The sequence below is a fragment of the Lycorma delicatula genome, chromosome 2, assembly GCF_047948215.1.
Source record: "Lycorma delicatula isolate Av1 chromosome 2, ASM4794821v1, whole genome shotgun sequence".
NCBI lineage: Eukaryota > Metazoa > Arthropoda > Insecta > Hemiptera > Fulgoridae > Lycorma > Lycorma delicatula.
Genome location: NC_134456.1, coordinates 13,882,327 through 13,898,636, shown reverse-complemented (window position 1 = coordinate 13,898,636; position 16,310 = coordinate 13,882,327). Strand labels below are relative to the sequence as shown.

The following is a 16,310-nucleotide window of genomic DNA, read 5'->3' as shown; positions in this document are numbered from 1 at the left end:
AGTTCAACTATATTACAATCTGCAATAAATTTTCACAATAATTAATCTTAATTATATTTCTTCAACTGGGGCTCCATGAAGAACACTATATATTTTAGCTTTCACTGTGAAAAAAATTGTGTTACTGTTGTAGCATAAAACAATTAAAATTTTAAATAGAACAACCTTGCCAATGCGGAGATTTTATATGGTAACAGTAAGTTACAAAATATGATCATTGATATGGTTTTAAAATCATATTGATCACTCCATCTGCTATTTTCATTAAATGTGATAAATTTGACTATTCATTTAACTAAAACAGCAAGTCAAGTAAATCTTTAAAAAATTAACAGATGATTCTTCAAGTATTAGATAAGTACTGGTCATACTCTAGAGACAATTCCTCTGTGGGTTTCTCTACTCTGCTTCTTTTCTTAAAATTTATTTCTTCTTTTTCAGTTAGTTTCTATGGGAATTGTGTCAAACCCTGCCCTTATTGTAAGAGCACATGTTTTTTTTTTATTGCAGCACCGGGAGAGGGAAGAGTATGACAATATGACTTATCATACAGTAAGGGGATTCTGTCATCTTTAGTCTGAACAAAAAAGGCCAACTAACAGCTGAGATGTCTAACAGATAAAACAAAGCTTTCTACTCCTTGGTTAAGATGTTAAGTAATAATAAAACCTTTACTATTTTAATAATCCAACTCTACATCAGGAGTAGCATGACTGCTTTTTACCTGGAAGGCTCTAGGACCGAATCCTGCTCAGGTTTGGCATTTTTCATATGTTATGAAATTAATTTTTCATTAATAATTATAATCGGGTAGTTACTTTTGTTGCTAAAACAAAAAAATAAAAATACCAAGATGTTTTATTTAAATAATTAGTTTTCTTATTTACATACAGTTATTGGCATACATAACTTTTACAAGTTTGTTTTACTAATACTAATCTAATTCAGATATTATAACAGTAATTTTATGCACAATTTTGAAACTACATTATATTCTTCTCAAAAACTCACCTAAAAATAGGTTTCACTTGATAACCCTTATAAATGATTCGTTAATTAGAAACACTTTCATTATAATCTGAGGTATTCAAAGTTTGCCATTTTTGTACAAATCAAAATAGAGATGCTTTAATTGGAAAGTTTCCATCAATAAATATAAATATATATATATTTGTCGGAGAATAAAGTACAGTGGAGTATCTTCCGACAAAACGATGAGAATATTCTTTAGAATATCTGTATTTTTAGTAGTTTTAAGAAATGTACCATTACTTGTAATGTTTTGTAAAATAAGGTTTAAATTGTTTTATTGCGGTAGGCTTAGGCCCAGGTAGGCACATGGTTGTCAACGTAGTCGGGATCCCAGGACGATAGGGGTATCATAAAATTAATAAGGAAAAGGAAATATGCAGTAGGTATATTATTTGAGAATATGGAGAAAGGGTAGTCTTGCTTTGGAACCCAGATCGAACAGACGTCCTGGTGGTCGCGAATTCGTTATTTCCCTGAGCCTCGGTCTATCGCAAGTTGTTTTAATATTATTTGAATTCTAAATTGAATTAATCTTATATTGTAATTCGTGTGCTACTGAGTTATTGATAAGTGATAATTATCATTTGTAATTATTTCATTGTACGAGTTATCTACTCATTTTTATTAATTGAACTTTATTGTAATCTTATATATTCTCCACTTGTAATGGTGGGAATGAGTGAAGCACAAAACGTTGAATCCCTGACAGATCTCCTCGCCTCTCCGATATCAGAAGTGGGATCGTCTCCATCTGGTCCATCACCTGATCAGTGGAATACATTGTTTGAGTTTATGAAGTGTTGTATGCAAAAGCCATTATCGACAAAGAAAAGTGTTGCGTTACCACGATTTAATCCAGAGAGTGCGGGATCGGATTCTGTTGCTTGGTGCTCTGCAGCAGAACTGTGTATTAGAAAATCCTCTTCATCGCGCAATGTGACGTGTTTCAAATGTGGGGTAGCTGGTCATATTGCGCCAAACTGTACGGCTCCAGGTAGCAGCCTAGCAGTCCAGGGAACAACAAGGAGAATGGTAGCGTCGAACGCCGTGTGAATCTTTGCACAGTTGCATCTCCTACTGGTATTCTAAACCATCTTGGTGAGTCGTTTCCATATTGTTTTGATTCAGGAGCGGAATGCTCATTAATAAAGGAATCGATAGTGATTAAGTTTTCTGGACGTAGAATTAATGAATTAATAATTTTGAAAGGCATCGGAAATGTGTAGTAAATTGTAGCATGCAAATTTTATCTATTGTAATTATGGATTTGTTTACATTAGAGATTCTTTTTCACGTTGTCCCAGATGAATATTTGAGTTATAATATTTTAATTGGTCGAGAAATTTTGAGCTTGGGTTTTGAAGTAAATATTTCTCAAAATAATTTAAAAATCTGTAAATCTAAAGTAGTAAATGAATGTAGTAAATTCGAAATTATAAATTTTGATAATTGCAGATACGGTAGAAGAAGCGTTTGAAAGACTTCGAGTGGTATTAAAAATTCTTATAGATGCGGGATTCTCATTTAATTTTTCAAAATGTTCTTTTCTCAAAACATCTGTTTCATACCTTGGGTATGAGATTCAAGAAGGACAAGTTCGTCCAAACCCTCGTAAAATAAACTCTTTGACAATGTTACCCGCTCGAAGGACCGTTACTCAGCTTAGACAGTTTATTGGCCTTGCATCTTATTTCCGACGGTTTGTCCCTAAGTTTTCACAAATCATGAAACCATTATATGCTCTTACCTCAGGTAAAAAATATATTGAGTGGACTGAGACACATGAAAACGCCCGACAAAAAGTAATTCATACTTTGACCAACGAACCCGTCTTAATTACCTTTGACCCGGATTACCCTATAGAACTGCATACCGATGGGCACCTGATGATGTGTCGGGCAGGTAGTTGTGGCAACTACAGAATATGTATGATACTGTATGTGGCATACAGGGTAGCCTAGAGATAGTGCAGAGGTCTATTGGTGGAGGAAATTAAATCTTATTCGACAGTTAAATGATAAGGAATAATGATTGAAAAAGAGACCACCAATGACGCAATGCACTAATGGCTGGCAGCAGGTCGTGGACCTGGAATTTTTATTTTTCGCACATGCATCAGTGTGTAGTCGTAACTGCAAACTAAATTAGTGGCTAATGTTAGTTTGATCAGGGCGCGATGGGCACCTGATGATGTGTCGGGCAGGTAGTTGTGGCAACTACAGAATATGTATGATACTGTATGTGGCATACAGGGTAGCCTAGAGATAGTGCAGAGGTCTATTGGTGGAGGAAATAAAATCTTATTTGACAGTTAACTGATAAGGAATAATGATTGATGGCTTTTCGATCTCTTGAGTACTGTACGATGACTATTTAGGATAATGAATAATTAATGGATTTCTGTTACTCGAGAGGACTTCTGAATCTATCTTTTGTACTTTAACTATTGTAAAATGCTTTATAATGACCGAGGTCAGTTGAAAACAAAAATTAAAATACCACTGTAACTCAATGTTTTAGATACACCCGAGGGCGTGTGATTGTCAGAATGGCCGTGTCGGAGAATAAAGTACAGTGGAGTATCTTCCGACAAAACGATGAGAATATTCTTTAGAATATCTGTATTTTTAGTAGTTTTAAGAAATGTACCATTACTTGTAATGTTTTGTAAAATAAGGTTTAAATTGTTTTATTGCGGTAGGCTTAGGCCCAGGTAGGCACATGGTTGTCAACGTAGTCGGGATCCCAGGACGATAGGGGTATCATAAAATTAATAAGGAAAAGGAAATATGCAGTAGGTATATTATTTGAGAATATGGAGAAAGGGTAGTCTTGCTTTGGAACCCAGATCGAACAGACGTCCTGGTGGTCGCGAATTCGTTATTTCCCTGAGCCTCGGTCTATCGCAAGTTGTTTTAATATTATTTGAATTCTAAATTGAATTAATCTTATATTGTAATTCGTGTGCTACTGAGTTATTGATAAGTGATAATTATCATTTGTAATTATTTCATTGTACGAGTTATCTACTCATTTTTATTAATTGAACTTTATTGTAATCTTATATATTCTCCACTTGTAATGGTGGGAATGAGTGAAGCACAAAACGTTGAATCCCTGACAGATCTCCTCGCCTCTCCGATATATTTATAGAATAAAATAATTTTCAACCAACAAAAGACTTAAAAAGTAATTATTTCATTTTTATAAATGCTTAGAATATTAATATTTTATTTACTTAACAAAATATCACCACCATATTTATTAAGAAAGAATTATTACAAAGACATTGCAGTAACAGATACACAAACACAGTAAACAATTTATAATAGCCTTGCACACACGTTAATTTTACAAATGTATCATCATGCTTTGCCAACTTTTAAAGATTTCTGTCACTATCTTTCACTTTCCACTTAAAGAAATAAACCATTACAATTTTATAAAATATTTACAATATTAAGAGTATAAGAAAATGAACCAAATTTACTGTAAATTATTATTTTTTAAACTTCCATCATAATGCTTTTGAGCTGCTTTCAACACTTTTGTGTAATTTTCACTGCGACCATCCATCATGGACAAAGCTTCATTAAATCAAGATTTAATCAATCACAGGTTTAGTAATAACAAAAGTAACATTACTTCAATAGTAATATAAATGAATAAGTTAAAAAATATTGTATACTATCAAAGATAATTTATATTACATTGTTACCATTTAATCAATTTTATCTAATACATTAGTATTATTTTAATAATATGGACATAAATAGAATTACATATAAAATTTTTTTAATCATAAAAAAGTCCTTTTTTCAATAAAAATAGCATGAAAAACATTTTCCAGGAATCAAATTCTGAAAATGTTAAAACTAAAAAAGTTGGCAATTATGTGCAACTTATTTTCAAACATACCCAACATACACTCCATTTATTTCCTTATCAAAGATTTAATCATCACAGCTCTATTAATACCAAAAGTAACATTACTTTAATAGCAACATAAATGATTAAGTTACAAAATGTTGTTGTATATTATCAATGATAATTCACAGTATATTGTTACCATTTAATAAATTTTACCTAATAAATTAGTAATTATTTTAACATGGACATAAATAGAATTACATATAATATAGCTATTCACAAAAATAAAATTAGACTTTAATAGTAGTAAAGTTTAAACATTTGTACTATAAAAATATTACTTTAAGAAAATAATTTCATAATTATTATTACATTTAAATAATTGACTAACCATACTTTTTTTGTTATTTTATTACATTTAAAATAATCCTTAGTGTAATATACATATTACAACATTATTACAAATAAAATAAATCTTAGCGTATTTAAAGCACATTTTTTGATCTTTTTATTGAGTATCACTTATTACATTTTTCTTTCAAATAAATACTGTATTTTTTTTTTTTAATTTAAAAGGTAATAATGTAAAATTATTGCATTCAAATATTATATTACATTTATTGACATTATCAAATATCAAGTAACAGTACTTGATATATATTTTTTTTAATTATCAGTAATGAGAAATGAGCAGTAATTTGATGTCCAACATAGAATTTTTATTTGAATCAATAATCTATATTTAATTTATGTAAAAAGTGATCAATATTGTGTAGTCTATATAGAAAGATTCAGGAAGGGTAGAAGTTTTAAATTTAGAATTAGAAGAAACCTGACATCTGCTGTGCAGGATTTGGTTTCTACATCAATTAAGACTGTCCTTTTAAAATAGTAACTGAGGTACTGTTAACTTTATTTTTTTTCCTATAACACAACAATGAAATGTCAGAAAGTAAATTTGGTCCACTAGCAACTAATAGGCAAATCATGAGGCAAGCGATAAGTAGGTAAACGTCTGCAGCACATTATCTAAGTTGTGCACGGTTCATAATCAGTTTTATGGATTGTGGTGAGTTCAAATATTAATCCTTTTTTTTGTGCAATGGTTGTGAAAACCTGTTACTTTTGTTTAGTGTGTTGAGTGATAACAGTTTATACCATAGTGTGTTACTGGATAAAAAAGTACCCATCCTGTGATAATTATGTAACCTTAGATGAGGATACACATAGCTTTTCTTCTTGGAATTATACTGTAAGTATTGACAAAAACAATAAAAAGCATTATTAAAAATATAAATCTCAATACAAAGACACTCGCTTGAAAATCACAATTTATTGTAAAAAAAAAAAAAAAAAAACAGTCTGTTTTATAGCATATTGGGCTTTACTAAGACTACTGCAACATGAATTGTTGGACTTTTCTTGACATGCTATTAAAAACTAGAATAACTACTTGAGAGAGATGTGTTCTGTTACAATGAATGAAGAATCATAGGTAACTGGTGGTAAAGAAAATTGTGGAAATTGATAAAGGTAGAATATGCAAACATAAATATAAGAGCTATATAATTCAAGGTAACTGGATGTTTGCGGGTTTTGAATGAGATTCAAAAACTGTTTTTTTTAAAATTACTATTTCAACTTATAGCCATAAAGAGCTAAAAGTTAACACTGATGTTCATTCCAGTAGTACCATAGTTGGTGATTGTTTAAACAAACATGTAACTGCTTAACATTTCAGGGATGTATTCATCTTATTGTTGATCAGTTATAATTTTGTTGACGTGGGTACAGGTACACACTCAGGGCATGTTGGAGTGATTATGTAAAAATGTTCATGGTAATGTTCCTAGGTTTGGTAAGAGAAAATATCAATTTTCTTGACATTTAGGTAAGTCTATGTTGAAAGGGAAATATTCAGTCTAAAACTGAGGCTTTACCACTTATTTCACAATGTTGGATTAGTTTACGATGGAGTCAGAAAAAGAAATGCCAAATGGGGTACTCCCCTTATTGGGTTGATACAATCAGTGACCCATATGACTATGAAGTAACTTTTTAACATTATTTTGGTTTCAACAAGTCCTCTGTGATATCGAGGACCTCCTCGAACGTTTTTCATCGTGCACATTAATTCTGTTATTTCTAAACCTTTTACATCATTTTCGAATATTTCTTTCATTGATTACACTATCACCATACACAGCAATCAACTGGCTATGAATTTCAGTCGGCTTAACATTTTGATGGTTTAAAAAACGTATGACTCTACGTATTTCACAGTCTACAGCAACATCGATTTTCCTATTCATTTTATAAGGAAAGAAATTTCCCAGCTGTCTTTACTTTAGAAATATCCCTAGTATATATATGTATAACTGCAGAGTTCATATTTCCTAAAATATAAGAGATTGTTCTTCGACCAAAAAATGATTTTTAATTAGAGATGGCAGAAAAAGAATAGTACTTTTATTTTAACACTACTATTGATATTGTCTGACAAAAGAGCAGATGCAAAGTGGAACAGTATATTGTACTGTACTACTCTCTGCTTCGCATTACATACAATTTTATCAGCTCAGGTAACATAACACACAAACATGAAAGGAAAAGCATTGAGTGAGCTGTTCAATCAGCTTCTGGTCCAGTACTATATTCACTGTTCCAAGTCACAATGCACAGCACACCACATCACATTACTTTATTGGCATTTTACAAATCATCAATCAAATGCCAGGAACCACTACTACTTAATGCTGCAGAATGCTACTTAAGGAAGTACGCCTTGGAAAAACAATTAACAATTTCTGAAATTATTTTACCAAGTAACTAATCAATGCTATATCTGAATTTTAGCTATTTATTTTGTAATAGAATCCAGTAGGTAAATTAAATAAAACTCATAAATTTTCTGTACTAATTTTCCCAGGCTAGAAGTCAAACTGAAGTTGAAAATGTTGCTGATTAGTCATTGAAAAAAATTCAAACAAAAAACTTATATTTACAACAACATAACAAAAAAATGGTCAGTTAAAAAAAAAAAAATTTTAAAAGTTACATCATTAGTTAATTACTGCTCATTTTTCTCTCAATAAATACAATATTTTACATAACAGAAACAAAAGTTACCGTAGATTAAAATATCACAAAACAAAATACGTATATAAAGTGGAATTTAAGTTGTTCAATAAAATATTTACAATTAACTAGCTAAATAATATCGCATAAGATAATAATAGTCATTAATGTAATGCACAATTAGCTTCTAAAAAAACACTAACAATGTATTTAAGGAATTACAACATATTACATAGAAAATTAAATAAGAAATAATTATTATTTACAATAGTTAGTGTAATAATAAATTATGGATAAGAAGTACTTGTGATTTTATTTGTTATATAGGCATATTTTAACAATTTGTGTTAGGTTTTACATTTTAATGAATGTAAATCATCAGATAATATTGTTTTACTATCAAATATCCTCTACTCTATCTATAAAGCAACCACCTTGAATATCAGAAAAGGTTATTAAATCATAATAGAGACTACAAGAGGTTAAAGTAGATGTAAACATATGTAAAGTATTCATGCTACTTTTTATTACCGCAGTTCTAACCATCCCAGAAATACTCATTGATTTAATATGCTGCACTATATAAAAATGCATTTACTCTGCTATTTAATGGAGTTAATGAATTTAATATTGATAAAAATGTCTTGAGCAATTTATTCTGACAATCTACTAGAAAGTGTTAAATGATAAATCACATGTTAAAAAATAAGGTAATGTAATTATAATAAGGATATTCAAAATATTGAATATAATCAGAGTAAGAATACTCAAAATACCGGATGAAGAAAGAAAAACTTCAGTATGCGATTCAACAGTTCCAACATTTTATTATTATCCAATAGGTTTGTTTACATCAACCTTAAATTCTTAAGAGATTTGTAGAAGACTTCTTCTAATTTAACCTAAAATAAAAGTCGAAGTGTTAATAAATAATTTATCATGAACAATAACTGTCACTGCCTAATTTTGGTGAAGGCTGTATCAGTCCAGTTCTGGAATTACTGCTTAATTCCATCAACAGAGATTCATTTTCAGGAGGACTACAACCATCACCCATAACGCCTTGCTGTGCACTAATCGAACGAGCATACTGAATACCAAGACGTTCTTGTCGACGTGATTGTCTAAGTTTAGAAAATTCATCTTCTGATGTTTCTGTACTCGAAGCTAAGCTGATATTATCCATATAATGTTCATTCGGACCGACGCTACCAGAACCTAACCCTGAACTATTATCGAAACCTGGTGCACTTTTAACAGATAACACCTCAGTATATGTAACACTTGATCTAGTCGGTGAGGCCGGAGCAGTGGGTGGTATTGCTGTTGTATTTGGAGCAGATGCTGACATATGAGCGGTAGCTGATCTTCCAGGAGGAACTGGTAATGGTGCCGACTGTGGTGGGTGTCCTGGAGCTGTAAAATTTTGTAACGGTAGCTCATTATGTGGAGGGAATATTGATCTCACGCTAGGCCTTGGTTCTGGTGGACGACCCATAGATGTTATAGTCTGCTGTTCATCTACTTCTTCAATAACTTGATCAGTAATTCGTATACTTCCGCCGCCAGCAAATTTTGTTTGTAAACTATCAGAACTCTGACTAACAGGAAGTTTTCCTCCACCTGCTACATTTGTTGGACTTGTTCCTGTAAAAATTAAGTTTTTACCAAATTTATTAATACTACTTTTCAACTAATATTTATAAATTTGATTTTACATCAAACATATTCCTACCTATTGATATATTTTTAATGTAAAATCAATATTAAAAATTTGGAACTAGGAAATAAAAATATATAACAATTTAAGCAAAATATTAACATTTTGGGTAGGATGATGATCATAATGATAAAAAATTGAATATATCTATTATTTGTGAGATTAGGTGAGTCTTGGATAAGATGGAACACTATACTTCTTAAAGTATGATGGAATGATACTTGTACTATCAAGAAATCAGTATCCTGGAAACTGAAGGATTTAAAGTAAGCTAAGTTTCTTCTTTTTTGTAATGTTTCCTACTTATGTAATGTGGACTACAGCTACGTTCTCTTTCAACCTAACTGCTTCAAAATATTCTTAAAAACAGTGCTGATCTCCATTGTGATGTTTATCTTCATATCCAAAAGATTCTGAAACCCAATGAGGTTGACATTTTTCAAACACTATAAATACAGTTTAAGCCTAATAAAACCGGCCCCAGAAAATAAAAATTTTAAATGAAAAGCAAAAAGTAATATTTAATTACTGAGATTTATTGATTCTCAATTGCAGTGGTTATGAAAAAAGTAATATTTTCAATGTTGCAATGTAATTTTAAAGTCTATGTTCAAAATGCGCTACAAAGTTCAGAGCGGCGAATCAAGTGCAAAAAAATTTCTGCATTTCTCCAAATGGAATCCTGGCAACCTCTTATCAATATGTTGTCTTTCAACTCTTCCAATGTCTGTGGATTGTTCTTGTAGACTATCTCTTTCAGTTAGGCCCAGAGATAAAAATCGCACAGCGATAAGTCTGGAGATCAGGGTGATCACAAGTCTCAAGCAGTTGAGTTCAACAAGAGTTCAAACAGTTGGTTTTTTCAATCTCTTCGCATTGGTAACACAGCCAGTTATTCGCTTTTTCACTAAATCTTGAATTTCTGATTTTGAAAATTTTTGAAAATTACTTCTAGGATATGTCCCTTGAAACCTTTCATGAACCAAATTTACTTAAGATGTGTGAACATATTCCTCTACAACCAGAAAATGCCACTCAATTGAATACACCATGAAGCACAAACTTTAAACACTTACTGATCAAGAGGGGAAGTCTAAAGGTTTATGAATGAGTCAATGACCTTTAACTAATATGCATGCACAACAAACATACCATCTTCTGACATAGAATGTGTCATAAGATTCTGTGTCAGACAACTGAGACCGGTTTTATATAGCACAACTAGTATTAATCAAACACCCTGAAAAGTTCAGCTGCATGCTGTTTGTCAGGTGCATGAAAATATGACGTTCATAAGATCATGAGAAGAAGGTTGCACCCAATTTAATTTAAAATGGTGATCCATGGCAACAAATTAATTAAAATAAACATGACTTTTGGTGTTAGAATATTTTATAATCATTCTACACGCTTCAATTTTCCAGGAAATGACTTCCTAAGATATCCCAAGTGTTGTGGAAAACTAAGATTACATTTGTATTTTATTTTAAGGAGATTAGCCATACCCAATAGATTTCAACCATTAAGGCTTATTGTCAACTGGTGAGAAATATAATTCCTTGATAGGCCTTAGGCAACTACCCCCTCTAGATCACATCAGGAATGTTATCCAAAAAAAGGTTTTAGGTCCTAGAGTTACCACGGAACTAATGAGGACTTATCTACATTCACAGAAACCAAAATGTAGAAGAAATGGTCTGGGATATGGAAAATAATATGACTGGTCTGAGAAAACTATCAACAGAAGGATATGCATTGGAAAGAGACAAGTAATTCCACCCATATAACATATAATAGCTTCAAGGGTTATCCAGACAGTGTATGCACATCCCTCCATACTCCTGTATGAAATCAAGACATTTTTAATAAAGGTGGAAGGAGCACATTACTAATCAATGATTTTATATTGCTCAGTTAATTATAATGCGATAAAGATTCTGTTTTTTTTTTTATTAAGGCTAAAAGCTTCCTAAATGAGCTCTACTTCCCAATACTTAGTTATGTGCATGAAGAAATCAATTAACTGAACTGTATAGTTTGATCCTATTAATGAAGAATCAGGTTGCATGGGAATCTTATTTTTCATCATCTTCACCATCTAATCTGAAACTCTTTTTAATACATTTAGTATATTCCAAGCAGTACAACGACAAAATATATGTCAAATGAGATGACAGGCTATATATCAATAGCTTCATCTGATAAAGTTATGCCTACAAAATTTAAGATTAAATGTTAGGCACAAATACCCATAGAATTGGTAACTGGACGGAAGTAGTAGTGATTAGTGGTAAATGATATAATAGTTACCCTTATATTTTAAACATGCCGTAAAAATAATTCAAAATTTTTCTAAAAAACTAGGAAAATTAAACAATAATAAGTAATTTTTTTCATTTAAGAAAAACTCAATGTTAAAAGGAATGTATTCAATAAATCCATAAAAATTGCATAGTAATATTTCAGTAGCTCATGATTGGCTTGGACATAAATGAATAAGAAAAAGAGTCCCTACAAACATGTTCAAAATGAGATTTGTTTTTGAGTTACTGTTATTAAAATATTTCTTCCTAATTTCCTCTCCAAGGATAAAATGAAACTATAATGAACTTTTGGAAACCGTATGAAATTTTAGAAATTGAAATTAAGGGCAAATCTGGTGATTTGTATAGGTGTTTTTGTCTAAAGAGTTGAATACATTAAATCACAGAACTGTATTTCTAGTTACAGAAAAAATTGATGAAAATATCAAATAATATGGGTCAAAAAAAATTATATTTATCATAAATTAATTTTTTAAATCGCCAACAAGGAAAGAAATTTCTAACAAAATTTGAAGATATAATTCTGAAAAAGTCAATAATGGTAAACAAATACATGTTTCAGAAATTTGATTTTAATTCAAAATCAAAAGGTGGTAAAACATTAAAATTTTAAACAGAATAAAAATCTAACTGCTTAATTTAATAAAGACTTTATTATTATATTCAAAGTAGTTGTTCAACATGGCCTCCATTCTATTGGATACAACATTAAGAATGAATCTATGCTTCTCAAGGTTGTCTGCAAGCTAGTATGCTAAAATTTATTCTTAATATTTGCTGCAGCTGCTATTATAAGATCTGTTAGCTTTTCTTGTAAACAAATACATACAGAATAGACTAACTTCATCCAACGCTAAGGAAAACAATCTGAGGTGTGGATCAAGAGAATGTGATGACATTTTACCAGTCTGTTTTGACCAATCCAAATCAGTGAATATATTGGGTGATCAATTGAAAAGTTACCACATTTATTATTCAACAGCTATCAGTTCGATCGTATTTTTGTTTGCAGGCATGTACACCATTCTCGAGGGGAACCTTTTTAAAATTATTATCAAAGGGATAGAATCCACCCTCTCCACTGCACCTACCCCAAATCAAACATTTTAAATGACAATGGTAACATTTAATTACATTATTTACAACCTGAAAAAATAATGAATTTTGGTGCAAAGAAAATTAAAATTCACCCACTTCTTTGCTTGGTAGGTGTGAAAAACCATTTGGGGTAGTACTTTTTTCAAATTTCAGTCCAACAAAAATAACTATAAAATTACTAGACATTACTCCTTAAACCATTAGAAATAATGATAATCTGTGGATTAAAACTGTGAAAATTATTTTTTTAATTATTTCCACAAAGTTTTGCCCTTAAATTTTTTCTAAATTTTCAATGGTTGAAAATTATTTTTTTATATGAGATGACAATGTAGCTTATGACACCTTATTAGAAGGCCCTCAGAATGACAAGTAATTTGGTACAAATAAAATAAAAATTGGTTCACTGGTATTGCTGTTATGATTAAAAATGTTTTTGTTTTTTTTGGGTTTTTTTTTAGGTTATGTTGGGATACAGTGTTAGTGTCTCAAAGTATTAAGTCTGAAATCACCCATTCTTGTTAAAATAGGGGTTTCAGGTTTCTCCAGCATTGAAAAAACATACAGTAAACACAGGATTAGCCAATAAAACCAATAATAAGGTACCTGTGCTTCTTTGCTGGGAACATGTTGAAAAATTGATTATATTCTTATAACAGGTAATAATTTTCTAACAATTATTGAGATCTTAATTTCTATTGTAAATTTTTGCAAATTGTTTTCTTTCATACTGTATGTAATTAGTGGCAAAAATGTATTTATTATATTTATTTCATCATGTTTTATTTACATTGTTGTGTTGTTTAGTTAAAATTGGCATTTGTTTGTGTTATTGTTCTACCATTTGGCCTTACATTTTTGTTATTAGTAAATTTTTTCACTAAAATGACTTACAATCTGGAAGAAAGGACTGAACTAACTTTTACGTGCAATACAGAGGATAAAATAAATCTGCTAGAACTGCTCAAGCATTTAATGAACGGCATCCAAATAAAAATGTTTCACACAGTAAAACTTGTAAAAAAATTCCAAGAAACGGAATCTGTCATCAATAAGAAACATGCAGGGCAAAAAGTTTTAGACAAATTAATTTTGGTTGAAATCTTGGGAAGTGAAGTAGTAAATCCTCAAGCTCAATTTATAAAATATCCTGTGAAACTGGGGTATCTAATGTTCTGTTTTCACTACATTAAAATTGAATAAATTTTTTCTGAATAAAATTCAACTGCATCAAGAACTTAATGAGGTTGATGCTGACAGAAGGATTGAATTCTGTGAAGAAATGATTCAATTAATAGATCCAATCCAATGTTTATGAAAAATATATGTATTTTATATTATGCTCACCTATATATCAAATCTCAAGGGTTTTATTGAAATTTTACACATCTACAGAGTGATACATTGCATATGTAAATTTTTTAATTAATCTGTGAATTAAATACCGGTTTCCCCTTTTCATTGACTTAATCCCTTCTATCCTGGATAGATAACATGGGATCTGTCAGTTGTTACCCTAGTTCTACACAGAGACTGCACGATGCCATGCTAACATCTAAAAGCTGTCTGGTTGCCACATAACTGGGCACAATGAGACTGCCTGAAGGACAGTCTGGGACAACTTTTATTTCCTTACTTTTCTTAATTTGCATTTAAAACCAAACTAGTGGCTGAGGTACATATCAATTAATTAAAGCTTAATCTTCAAAATCATTAATCTAATTAAATTTTGTTAATTTACTTAAACTTGTACATAATTTACATCAATAAATAACAAAAACAGTAAATAAAATCTTACCCAATTCAACACGCCAAAAGTCCAATTATATTATACAGTGAAAAAAATTAATAGGAAAGAAAAATGAATAGAAAAATTTCTATTCATTTTATTTCTTAATCGTTTAGTCTCTCAGACTTTATATAGAAATACAGTTTATTATGATGGTGTGATGTAATATAAATGTCAGAAGTCACTAAAGGTAACAACAGGAAAATACAGTTCTTGCTATATTAATATGTATCTATGCGTAAATGGACTGATGTCAGTTTTATTGGAAAATATAGAAAGAAACTAAAATAAAGCAATTTAATAAAACTAAAAAAAAAATTCCCCACATGCAGTAGCCAAACACAAAAAAAATCATGTAAGGATTATGACCATTTAATATTACACTTCGTAGTGAAGTAATTAAGTTTTGGAGGAAAGAATTTTATTTTTTTTGTGGATAATTTGGTGGAACAAATGTATATATATCTATTAACTTTTTAAAGTAGATACAATTTAAAATTCTGTAACTTTGTTAAAAGATGAATAAAAAGTTAATAATTTAAGTTTATCTAAATTTTCCAGTTAAGTATTTACAAATCTTTCCAATAATTAATTTTAATACGGCGGCTGTATTTTGTAATGTATACTAATTTGGGTCTTTTATAAATTGATTAGGAACAGGAGGCTTGGTTTTACCTGATAGCATCAAAGCCACTACTTATGTTTTTTATACAACCTCTGGATAGGAAATGGAGCACTTGGACAGTTTTAATGATAATGGTTCCCACCCTAAAGAAGTAGCTGCTCTTCTAGTTACCAGAAAGCTGTCAGCATGATGCCACAGTTCAATTCAATTGGGCAACAGTCCAATTCCCACACACTTATTCAAGGCAGAAGGAATTAAGGATAAGGAAAGGATTGGGAAGAGAAAAGGAGTCCTCTAAGGGATTTATCTTTAAGCTATATCTTGATTGATTACAATTACGTGTGAAACACAGCATGCACAAATACTGAGATTGCAAAAACTAGATGTTTATTTATCTATGGAATTTAGGATATTTTCTAATAACTGGGAAATGGCAGTAAACAGCTTTTTCTTAAAACCAAACTGAAAGTTAGAACATTACGCTTTTTGAGTTAATGAAGAAAGAAACAATTTAAAAAAATATTAAAATCTATTTTTCGTAACTTTTTTCAAATACTCAAGAAAATATGGAAAATAATGAAATTGGCTTATAATTTTGTAAATTAAGAACCAAACCTTTATTAAGGAGGAAATTTTACGGGAAAATTTAAGGAAAATTTTAAGGAAGCTGAGAAGTATTTCATTGTTGAAAGATTTGTCAATTAAATTTCTAGGGAAGACAATAATAGTAACTACAATTTCTTTTAAAGTACTAGTAAGAATTCCATTAATACT

At 30.4% G+C, this 16,310-nt stretch overlaps 1 protein-coding gene across 2 annotated transcripts in view; it reads right to left on the bottom strand.

Annotated features, from left to right (window-relative positions):
* Positions 1 to 856: 856 nt before the first annotated feature.
* The window catches only part of LOC142320477 (bestrophin-4-like), a 324,943-nt gene continuing 309,489 nt past the window's right edge, over positions 857 to 16,310 (bottom strand). For both annotated transcript variants that reach the window (XM_075358294.1, XM_075358295.1), the window contains exon 11: positions 857 to 9,627. In XM_075358294.1, coding sequence (XP_075214409.1) covers positions 8,918 to 9,627 — 710 coding nt within the window. In that variant the 3' untranslated portion in view covers positions 857 to 8,917. The remainder of the gene's footprint in view (positions 9,628 to 16,310) is intronic.